This window comes from Bombina bombina, chromosome 5 (assembly GCF_027579735.1).
Source record: "Bombina bombina isolate aBomBom1 chromosome 5, aBomBom1.pri, whole genome shotgun sequence".
NCBI lineage: Eukaryota > Metazoa > Chordata > Amphibia > Anura > Bombinatoridae > Bombina > Bombina bombina.
This window is the reverse complement of record NC_069503.1, coordinates 133,580,612-133,592,916: the sequence shown is the minus strand read 5'-3', so window position 1 is coordinate 133,592,916 and position 12,305 is coordinate 133,580,612. Positions and strand designations below refer to the sequence as shown.

Sequence of the window (12,305 nt, the reverse complement as noted above, 5' to 3'; positions counted from 1 at the left end):
TTGCAGCCTCTTGCATGCATTGCGCCTGTCACGGCTGCAGCGGCATTCTGGTTTGAGTCTCTGGAAGAGGCGATTCGCACAGCACCATTGGATGAGACTTTGAGCAAAGTTAGAACGCTTAAACTAGCTAATGCTTTTGTTTCAGATGCCGTAGTGCATTTAACCAAACTTAAAGCTAAAAATTCCGGATTCGCCATACAGGCGCGTAGGGCGCTATGGCTTAAATCCTGGTCAGCAGATGTAACTTCTAAGTCTAAACTACTTAACATTCCCTTCAAAGGGCAGACCTTATTCGGGCCCGGCTTGAAGGAAATTATTGCTGACATTACGGGAGGTAAGGGCCACACCCTTCCTCAGGACAGGGCCAAATCAAAGGCCAAACAGTCTAATTTTCGTGCCTTTCGTAACTTCAAGGCAGGAGCAGCATCAACTTCCTCCGCTCCAAAACAGGAAGGAACTACTGCTCGTTACAGACAGGGTTGCAAAGGCAACCAGTCATGGAACAAGGGCAAGCAGGCCAGAAAGCCTACTTCCGCCCCTAAGACAGCATGAAGACAGGGCCCCCTCTCTGGAGACGGATCTAGTGGGGGGCAGACTTTCTCTCTTCGCCCAGGCTTGGGCAAGAGATGTACAGGATCCCTGGACGTTGGAGATTGTATCTCAGGGATACCTTCTGGATTTCAAAACTCCTCCTCCATAAGGGAGGTTTCATCTGTCAAGGTTATCAACAAACCTAGTAAAGAAACGGGCATTTCTACAATGTGTACAAGACCGCTTAGTGATGGGAGTGATCCACCCAGTTCCGCGAACAGAACAAGGGCAAGGGTTTTACTCAAATCTGTTTGTGGTTCCCAAAAAAGAGGGAACATTCAGACCAATCTTAGACTTAAAAATCTTAAACAAATTCCTAAGGGTTCCATCGTTCAAGATGGAAACCATTCGGACCATCCTACCCATGATCCAAGAGGGTCAATATATGACCACAGTGGACTTAAAGGATGCCTACCTTCACATACCGATTCACAAAGATCATTATCGGTACCTAAGGTTTGCTTTTCTAGACAGGCATTACCAGTTTGTAGCTCTTCCCTTCGGGTTAGCTACGGCCCCGAGAATTTTTACGAAGGTTCTGGGCTCACTTCTGGCGGTACTAAGACCACGAGGCATAGCGGTGGCTCCGTACCTAGACGACATTCTGATACAAGCGTCAAGTTTTCAAAATGCAAAGTCTCATACAGAGATAGTTCTAGCATTTCTGAGGTTGCATGGGTGGAAAGTGAACGTGGAAAAGAGTTCTCTGTTACCACTCACAAGGGTTCCTTTTCTAGGGACTCTTATAGATTCTGTAGAGATGAAGATTTACCTGACGGAGTCCAGGTTATCAAAGATTCTCAATGCTTGCCGTGTCCTTCACTCCATTCCAAGCCCATCAGTAGCTCAGTGCATGGAAGTAATCGGCTTAATGGTCGCGGCAATGGACATAGTGCCATTTGCGCGCCTGCATCTCAGACCGCTGCAACTATGCATGCTAGGTCAATGGAACGGGGATTACTCAGATCTGTCCCCTTTGCTAAATCTGGACCAGGAGACCAGAGATTCTCTTCTCTGGTGGTTGTCTCGGGTTCATCTGTCCAAAGGAATGACCTTTCGCAGACCAGATTGGACGATTGTAACAACAGATGCCAGCCTACTAGGCTGGGGAGCAGTCTGGAATTCCCTGAAGGCTCAGGGATCGTGGACTCAGGAGGAGAAACTCCTCCCAATAAACATTCTAGAATTAAGGGGAGTGGAGGGGCCCGAGAAGGAATTAGCGAGTGGGGAGGGGGCAGGAAACCCAGTGTTAGTTTTCTAAGCATGTTAGGGGAATTTAAATCTCTTTGCCCTCCCATGTCAGTACCATCATTTCGTGAGTGCCAATTTTGCCAATTTTGAGGTAATGGTATCTTTCTAGTCGAATCAGGTCCCCTACTCTGTGTCTCCAATCCTGCAGGCTAGGGGTGCTTTGTTTTTTCCAATATGCAGGTATGAGGGCTTTTGCCCCATTTAGCATTAGCAGAAACAAAAGGTACTTGTCCTCACCTATTATCTTGGGCAAATCGTGATATATCAAATAAGATGGTCTGGGCGGAATTATGATCTTGAGGAGTCTACCCATCTCCCCAAATACCTCCTCCCAAAACGAGGACAGGTCCACCAAATATGGAGATATGTTCCTTCCTCGCCACAACCCCTCCAGCACCCCCCATTTGCGTTTGGGTATATTTTATGATGTCGCTGAGGCGTCATGTACCACCTGCTCAGGAACTTGTAGTGCATTTCCTGGATGCGCATGGAAACTGACACTCTTGGCTTTGTCAAAAAATTTTGTCCAATCCTTCAAGTCAATTTCTAAGCCCAATTCAGTTTGCCAAGCTTCTACAAAGGTTGGTAGGGTAGCAGATCCGCCAGTCAAGAGGAGTCTGTAAAGCTGTGAAATTAGGTGTTTGGGAGTTTGAGTCATTGAGCATAGTACCTCAAATGGGGTCCTGTCTCTCGTTAGATCTGATTTGTCTTTGTGCGTGTTAAAGAAATGCGAAAGCTGCGCTACTCTGAACCATGAAGTGTATATGTCGGGTCTCGGCTCAGCAAGGTCACTTTGGCTTTTAAGTCTATGTTGGTGGACAAGGTTATAGAACGCTGCTTCAGATAGCGTGTATGGGGCCGCATGGGGTCCCAAGACCCCCCCAGCGCCCATGTCAGGGTTCTCCCGAGCAGGCTGGGGTGGAAACGTGGGGCGACTTTCCAATTAGTTTGTTTATTGTGCAGTTTATTTAAGGATTTTTTTAGTTAGCAGGAAAAAGTGTTTAAAATTCTGTTTTGAACTTAGAATTTTTTTATTGATTAAGGTTTTTTCCTTTGGAATAAGTCGGACCAAGAGGCCCTGCAAGCTGTTCTCTATGTTTAAATACTAATGTTGAGTCTCCTATCCCTTTTTGTTCCTCTTGTATTGAGAGAACATTACATTACAAGGATAGACTTTTTGATTCTGAGCCTTCATTGTCTAGGGTGGATGTTGTTTAGGAGGCTCGAGGCTAATCCGCAGCTTTCTCCTCAAATGTCCCAATCTTCTGCAGTGCCCTGTGTTTCGTCTCAGGTTGGTTTTTCCTTGCAGGATATGGCTAGCCATATATCCTCGGCAGTATCTGAGACTTTGTCGGCTGTTCCTATGTTGCAGGGGAAGCGCAAGAGGAAGTATAAGGTTTCTGATTCTATTGCACTTGTGTCTAGTGTTTCTTCTCATAAGTCTGATAGAAAGATACTTCAGTAGCATCTGAGGGTGAGATCTCAGATTCTGATAGTGTAAATTCTTCTTCTGAACCTAAGGTTGTTTCCTTTAGGTTTAAGCTAGAGCACCTCCGTTTGTTACTCAAGGAGGTTTTGGCTACCTTGGATGACTCTGAGGCGTCAGTCATAGTTATTCCTAAGAAATCTAGTAAACTTAATAAGTTTTTTTGATGTCCCTTCCTCGGTGGAAGGTTTTCCTATACCAGATTGTGTTTCAGATATTATTGCCCGAGAATGTGAGAAGCCTGGGATCCCTTTTTCCCCTTCTCCAATTTTTAGGAAGATGTTTCCTATTGCTGATTCTGTTAAGGAATCTTGGCAGATGGTTCCTAAGGTGGAGGGAGCAGTTTCCACTCTGACCAAGAGGACCACTATTCCTATTGAGGACAGCTGTTCCTTTAAAGATCCTATGGATAAGAAGTTTGAAGCTTTGCTTAAAAAGATTTAGGTTCACCAGGGGTATCAATGGCAACCGTGGCATATTGGTTTGATGCATTGTTTGATTCTATTCAGCAAGATACTCCTCTTGAAGAAATTTAAGATATAATCAAGGCTTTGAAGTTGGCCAATTCCATAATGCAAATGCTTCTCTACTGGTCATCAAGTTGGGAGCTAAAATTTCTGGTTTTGCCATTTTAGCTCGCAGAGCTTTATGGTTAAAATCCTGGTCTGCGGATGTGTCCTCGAAGTCTAAGCTTTTGTCTATTCCTTACAAGGGTAAGACCTTGTTTTGGCCAGGTTTGGCTGAGGTTATTTCTGATATTACGGGAAGGAAGGGGCATTCTCTTCCTCAGGATAAAAGAAATAAACAGAAGGGTCGGCAGAGTAATTTTCGTTCCTTTCGTAACTTCTCTGGTAAATCTTCCTCCATGCAGGAACAGTCCAAGCCATCTTGGAATAAGGGGAAGCAGTCCAGGAAGCCTGTTGCGGACTCAAAATCAGCATGAAGGGTCTGCCCCCGATCTTGGAATGGATCTTGTGTTGGGCAGATTCTCTTTCTTCGCTCAAGCTTGGGTTCAAGATAATCAGGATCCCTGGGTAGTAGATATGGTGTCCCAGGGTTACAAACTAGAGTTCAAGAATTTTCCTCCCAGAGGCAGGTTTCTTCTCTCAGGTTATCTGTAAACCAGATAAAAGGAGAGGCGTTTTTACGTTGTGTTTAGAATCTTTCCGACATGGGAGTGATACTTCCTGTTCCAGTTCAGGAACAGGGTCTGGGTTTTTATTCAAATCTCTTTGTCGTTCCCAAAAAGGAGGGAACTTTCAGATCTATTTTAGATCTCTAGAGTGTAAACAAGTTTCTTAGGGTTCCGTCTTTCAAGATGGAAACTATTCGTTCCAGTCTTCCTTTAGTTCAGGAAGGTCAGTTAATGATCACAGTGGATTTAAAGGATGCATATCTGCATATTCCCATTCACAGGGATCATCACAGGTTCCTAAGATTTGCATTTCGAGACAAACATTTTCAGTTTGTAGCTCTTCCTTTTGGTCTGGCAACAGCTCCCAGAATTTTTTCAAAGGTCCTGGGAGCATTGTTGGTGCTTCGATTGAAGGGTGTTGCAGTGGCTCCTTATCTGGACGACATTCTAGTTAAGGCTCCATCTTTTCAACTAGCAAACTCCCACACGGAGTTGTTGTCTTTTCTGCGCTCCCACGGTTGGAAAGTGGATTGGACCATTATAGATTCTCTAGAGATGAAGATTTTTCTGACAGAAGCAAGAAAGTCAAAGATTTTCAATACGTGTCTTGCTTTTCAGTCCCTTCCTCAGCCGTCAGTGGCTCAGTGCATGGAGGTTATTGGTCCGATGGTTTCAGTGATGGACATCATTCTGTTTGCTTGGTTCTATCTCAGACCTCTGCAGTTATGCTTGCTCAGGCATTGGAACAGGGATTATGCGGATCTATCTCCAAAGATTGTTCTAGATTAGATGTCCAGAGATTCTCTTCCAGGTAACTTGCTTTCGCAGACCTGCCTGGGTGATTGTGACCACGGTGCTGTCTTGGGTTCATTAAAGGCTCAGGGTCTATCGACTCGAAGAGGAGTCAGTTCTTCCAATAAATGTTTTGGAACTGAGAGCAATTTTCAATGCTCTTCTAGCTTCAACCCAGTTTATCAGGTTTCAGTCGGACAACATAACGTCCGTGGCTTACATCAATTATCAGGGAGGAACTTGGAGTTCCTTGGCCATGACAGAGGTAGCCAAGATTATTCAGTGGGCGGAGATTCACAACTGTTGTCTGTCTGCTATCCTCATTCCAGGGGTGGACAATTGGGAAGCGGATTTTCTGTGCAGGCAGACTTTTCCTCCGGGGGAGTGGGACCTTCATCCAGAGGTATTTTCCAGCTTGATTCTCAGTTAGGGGCAACCGAAGTTGGATCTCATGGCATCTCGTCGGAATGCCATGCTCCCGAGGTACGGGTCAAGTTCAAAGGATCCTCATGCTGTTCTGATAGATGCTCTGGCAGTTCCTTGGACTTTCAGTCTGGAATATGTGTTCCCTCCGTTTGCTCTTCTTCCTCGGGTCATTGCTCGGGTCAAAGAAGAGAGGGCACCAGTGATTATCATTGCTCCGACGTGGTCTCGCAGAATCTGGTTTGCAGATCTGGTGGAGATGTCTTCTCTTCCACCTTGGCGTCTTCCATTAAGGAAGGACCTTCTTCTGCAGGGTCCCTTCCTTCATCCAAAGTTTCATCTTCTTGGGCTTTCAAAAATGGAGCTTCTGTAGATCAGTTTTGCAAAGCTGCGACTTGGTCATCTTTGCATACTTTTTCTAAATTTTACAAATTTTATACTTTTGCTTCAGCAGAGGCTTCTTTTGGGAGAAAGGTTCTTCAAGCAGTGGTACCTTCTGTTTAGGTTAACTGTCTTGTCCCTCCCTTATCATCCGTGTCCTCTAGCTTGGGTATTGGTTCCCAACAGTAATTAAAGGGACACTGAACCCAATTTTTTTTCTTTCGTGATTCAAATAGATCATGCAGTTTTAAGCAACTTTCTAATTTACTCCTATTATCAATTTTTCTTTGTTCTCTTGCTATCTTTATTTGAAAAAGGCATCTAAGCTTTTTTTAGGTTTAGAAAAGCACTTTTTTTATTGGTGGATGAATTTATCCACCAATCAGCAAGGACAACCCAGGTTGTTCACCAAACATGGGCCGGCGTCTAAACTTACATTTTTGCATTTCAAATAAAAATACCAAGAGAATGAAGAAAATTTGATAATAGGAGTAAATTAGAAATATGCTTAAAATGTCATGCTCTATCTGAATCACGAAAGAAAAAATTTGGGTTCAGTGTCCCTTTAAGATGATCTCACTGTGTCATTAGAAAGAAAACATCATTTATTCTTAACTGATCAATTTATTTAGTTCTTGACACGATAAATCCATGGCCCACCCTGTTTTTCAGACAGTTTGCTTTTCTATAAACTTCAGGCACCTCTGCACCTTAGATTACTTCCTTTCCCTTTGGTCGAATGACTGGGGATTATGGGTAGGGGGAATGGTATTTAACAGCTTTTGCTGTGGTGCTCTCTGCCTCCTCCTGCTGGTCAGAAGTGATATTCATAACAGTAATTAAGATGATCTGTGGACTCACCGTGCCAAGAAATAAATTAATCAGGTAAGTATAAATTAGGTTTTTACAGCAGTGGTAAATTCTACTCCCCCCCCCACTGAGTTAGAACAAAATGATTAAAGACTGACAGTTTTGGGACTGGTGCGACTAGGATTTAAAATTTAAAAAAAAAGAAAAAGATTCTGTTCATGACGACCATAGACCTGAAGGACGCGTATCTTCATGTTCACATCCATAGGGATCACCACAAGTTCCTGAGATTCGCCTTTCTAAACACCTTAAGTTTGTGGCTCTTCCGTTTGGCCTTGTCACAGCTCCCATAATTTTCTCAAAGGTTCTGGGGCTCTCTTGGCAGTGATCAGGTCTCTGGGAATTGCAGTGGCGCCCTACCTGGACGACATTGGTTCAGAGATCTTGTTGTCTTTTCTACATTCCCACAGATGGAAAGTGAATCTGAAGAAGAGTTCCCTTGTTCCAGCTAAAAGAGTGGTTTTCTTGCCTCTCTCCAGTCTACTGTTTGGCCGTTAGTAGCTCAATGTATGGAGGTAATTGGTCTGATGGTCGCTTCTATGGAGTTATGCATGCTCAGACAATGGGACGGAGACCATTCGGATCTGTCTCAGATGATAGATCTAGACCAGTGGACAAGAGACTCTATCCCTCTTCTTGGGCAAAAATGAAGCTTCTGTGGAACAGATTTGCAAGGCTGCAACTTGGCCCTCTCTGCATACTTTTTCCAAATTTAAACTTTTGCCTTGACTGAGGCCTCTTTTGGGAGAAAGGTTCTTCAAACGGTGGTGCCTTCTGTTTAGTTCTGTCTGCCTTGTTCTCCCTCCCTGTTCATTGTGTCCTCTATCTTGGGTATTGGTTCCCACTAGTAATTGAATGATGTTGTGGACTCCCCATATCTTATGAAAAAAAACATAAGGTATGCTTACCTGATAAATGTCTTTCTTTCCGGAAATGGAGAGTCCACAACCCCACCCTTTATTAAGACAGTGGTTTTTGACTAAACCTAAGGCACCTCTACACCTTTGTGTTATTCCTTTTCCATTTCCCTTTGGTCGAATGACTGGGGATTATGGGTAGGGGAGAGACACTTAACAGCTTTGCTGTGGTGCTCTTTGCCTCCTCCTGCTGGTTAGGAGTGATATTCCCACTAGTAATTAAATGACGACGTGGATTCTCCATATCCTGAAACAAAGAAATTTATCTGGTAAGCATAAATTTTGTTTTTATTATTAGATAACTTAACCTAAAAATCACTATTGCATAAACTCTACAGTTATCCTACTTACGAAAAAACTTGTACTTATTGGATTGCCAAGTCAACACTTTCTTTCCAATTATTATTGAAGTTGTATAGATGGAGCAAGCTGATGTTAAAATGTAGATGGCGAAGAGAGTTTAAAAAAAAATCTCATTATTTGCCTGAAAATGTTAGGAAATTTTCTTTCATACCAGTGGTGAGAGTCCACAATACCTTTTACTCTTGGGAAATTGCTCTTCTCTACCACTAGGAGGAGGCTCTATAAAAACCCTCGCACATAGTCTTTACTTTCCTCCGCTAGAGGTGGTTAAAGAATGAAGATGTGCATGTGATTCTCCAGAGAGAGGGGTTTTCAGTCTGTATTGAGGCCCGGTTTACTCTCAGAGTACAGTGCTTGTCAGAGGGATGTATTTGGGATATGGTTTAAGATTAAATTTAAAACATGTATTATTGGGGTTCTGGATTTATTTTCTCCGGGATTTTTTTTTTTAAATCCCTCTGTTTGTGTTATTATTTGTGGACTGCACAGCTTGGGCATTAGTTCCCAAGAGTAAAAGATTGTGGAATCTCACCACCTGTATGAAATAAAAACATAAATTATTCCTACTTGATAAATTAATTTATTTCATGGTGGTGAGAGTCCATGAGACCCCACCCTTTGTTTTTTCTGGGGTTTGTTTTTTCTTCAGCACATTTTTTTTTATTTTTTTTATTCCCCCCCCTTTCCTTTTATGGCTCTTATTCCTTTTTCTTACCTCACTTGCTTGACTATACGCTAGACTAAGGTATGTGTGATGTGAGATGGGTTTTATAGAGCTCTTGTTCTTTGTGAATCTTTGCTTCCTCCTAGTGGTGGAGAAGAGTGATTCCCAAGAGTAAAGGATTGTGGACTCTCACCACCATGAAAGAAATGTTTGTCAGGTAAGCATAAATGATGTTTGTTGAACAAATAGTTGATGGATAAAAAGTAGAGGTGTTTTAAGACTAATAAGCTGATTACATAATGTTGTATATCCCATGCTCACATCTCTCTTCCTACCTGTGGCTATGGTTGGCTGGAATGTTGGGATTATATCAGTTTGTATTATTTTGGAATATATTGTATATTAGTACTTTGAAAAAAATGTACCCACTTGATAGATATAAAGACTTTATTTATTCATTTGACTTGCTCTATTCTTTTTGTAGATACATTTGCATTGGAATTTTCTTTACTAAGATATGATTACTGTATGTACCTTAAAAGTGTTAAATACAAATATTAAAAATGAAAAGCTTTTAGTAAATAATGATATGCCCCAAATCTAACACTGGCTTGTACTGTACTGTTACGTAGTAATGGCTGCACACCTAGAGTGTGTTGGCGTTGGATCATATTGGTCTTCTCTGCGCCTGACAAAATGTTTCTGACCTTAGTTCTGGAGTGGGGAGGACCGGAGCCTTCTGCCTTATGTATGCAGCCATGCAAGAAGTTGAAGCTGGGAATGGGATTCCCAACCTTGCAGAGCTAGTGAAGAAGATGAGGCAACAGAGGAAGCACATGCTTCAAGAGAAGGTAGAGAAAAAAATATTGCATCCTTTCTATAGAGTGATCCTTTTTAGTAGGGGATTCAGTGTTATGTTAACATCTGCGTATATCTAAGGGCCGGATGATCAAAAGCTTTCTGCTCTGGCAAGAAGATCTAAGAAGTCTCGTTAGTATGGCAAGGTCCCTCAAAGAATTTTAGAAACACAAATTTTACCTTGAGATATATTAATTTATGCAGGGTTCTTATGTGAAAGAGAGACTCTTATATTACAATTTAAAGGAGCAGTAAATTCAGTAGATTTACATAATCAACAAATGCATGATACAAAGACAATACAATAGCACTTAGTCTGAACTTAAGTTATGTCTATTTCCACTCCTCCTGTATCATGTGACAGCCATCAGCCAATCACAATTTCATATAAATATATTCTGTAAATTCTTGCACATGCTCAGTAGGATCTGGTGATTTTAAATGTGTAAATATAAAAAGACACTGCACATTTTGTTAATGGAAATAAATTGGAAAGTTTTTTAAAATTGCATATTCTATCTGAATTATGAAAGTTTAATTTTGACTTGAGTGTCCCTTTTATCTTTATTTGAAATGCAAGAATGTAAGTTTAGATGCCGGCCCATTTTTGGTGAGCACACTGTGGTGTTCTTGCTTATTGGTGGGTAAATTCACCTACCAATAAACAAGTGCTTTCCATTGTACTGAACCAAAAAATAGCTTAGATGCCTTCTTTTTCAAATAAAGAAAGCAAGAAAACGAAGAAAAATTGATAATAGGAGTAAATTAGAAAGTTGTTTAAAATTACCAGTGTCCCTTTAAGGTCTTAAAAAAAAAAATAATCTGATTTTGTGTGAATTCTCTCCATGGCGGCAAGTTTTTGATAAACAGCCCTAAGTGTGTTACTTGTGAACATATATACAATGCCATACAAATTGTTGTACAAGCTGTTTGTTTATTTTTTTACATGCTTTACTTTATTGAATCAAATTTTCTGAAATGTGTTACATGTTCCTGCAAGTGGCATTGTGGCTTCTTCATATTAAGTTTGGACTCTCCTATTTTAGAATGTAGCTTTCAAATTAAGGTAATTGTTAACATTTTGTGATGATTTTAGTAAAATAAAATGTCAGTGTAGATAGCCAGTGCATTTTTAAAGGGACAATAAACACCTTGAGATTTCTCCAACATAGGTGTGTCCGGTCCACGGCGTCATCCTTACTTGTGGGATATTCTCTTCCCCAACAGGAAATGGCAAAGAGCCCAGCAAAGCTGGTCACATGATCCCTCCCAGGCTCCGCCTACCCCAGTCATTCTCTTTGCCGTTGCACAGGCAACATCTCCACGGAGATGGCTAAGAGTTTTTTGGTGTTTAAATGTAGTTTTTATTCTTCAATCAAGTGTTTGTTATTTTAAAATAGTGCTGGTATGTACTATTTACTCTGAAACAGAAAAGGAAGAAGATTTCTGTTTGTAAGAGGAAGATGATTTTAGCAAACGTTACTAAAATCGATTGCTGTTTCCACACAGGACTGTTGAGATGAAGTAACTTCAGTTGGGGGAAGCAGTTGGCAGACTTTTCTGCCTGAGGTATGACTGGCCACATTTCTAACAAGACTTTGTAATGCTGGAAGGCTCTCATTTTCCCTATGGGGACCGGTAAGCCATTTTCTTAGATTAAGTAAAAGAATAAAGGGCTTTATAAGGGCTTAAAAAACTGGTAGACATTTTTCTGGGCTAAAACGATTACTTTGCTAAGCATGTTTGGCAGATTATAACTCTTTATAGTTATTATAATCTTGGGGATTGTTGTTAAAAAACGGCAGGCACTGTATGGACACCTTTTTCAGATGGGGGCCTTCTCTAGTCATAGGCAGAGCCTCATTTTCGTGCCACTAATGCGCAGTTGTTTTTTGGAAAGCAAGGCATGCAGATGCATGTGTGAGGAGCTAAGAACCACTGAAAAAGCTTATAGAAGGCGTCATTTGGTATCGTATTCCCCTCTGGGCTTGGTTGGGTCTCAGCAAAGCAGATACCTGGGACTGTATAGGGGTTAAATGTAAAAACGGCTCCAGTTCCGTTATTTTAAGGGTTAAAGCTTTCAAATTTGGTGTGCAATACTTTTAAGGCTTTAAGACACTGTGGTGAAATTTTGGTGAATTTTGAACAATTGCTTCATGCTTTTTCGCATATTCAGTAATAAAGTGTGTTCTGTTTAAAATTTAAAGTGACAGTAACGGTTTTATTTTAAAACGTTTTTTGTGCTTTGTTGACAAGTTTAAGCCTGTTTAACATGTCTGAACCATCAGATAAGCGATGTTCTATATGTATGAAAGCCAATGTGTCTCCCCATTTAAATATATGTGATAATTGTGACATAGTGTCCAAACAAAGTAGGGACAATGATGCCACAGATAATAATAGTGCCCAAGATGATTCTTCAGATGAAGGGAGTAAGCATGGTACTGCATCATCCCCTTCTGTGTCTACACCAGTTTTGCCCACACAAGAGGCCCCTAGTACATCTAGTGCGCCAGTACTTATTACCATGCAACAATTAACGGCTGTTATGGATAATTCTATTGCAAATATTTT

At 41.4% G+C, this 12,305-nt stretch overlaps 1 protein-coding gene across 1 annotated transcript in view; it reads left to right on the top strand.

Annotated features, from left to right (window-relative positions):
* The window catches only part of PTPN23 (protein tyrosine phosphatase non-receptor type 23), a 338,041-nt gene that overhangs the window by 267,824 nt on the left and 57,912 nt on the right, over positions 1–12,305 (top strand). Inside the window, exon 23 of the mRNA XM_053713701.1 lies at positions 9,586–9,724. Within this exon, the coding sequence (XP_053569676.1) occupies positions 9,586–9,724 (139 nt within the window). The remainder of the gene's footprint in view (positions 1–9,585; positions 9,725–12,305) is intronic.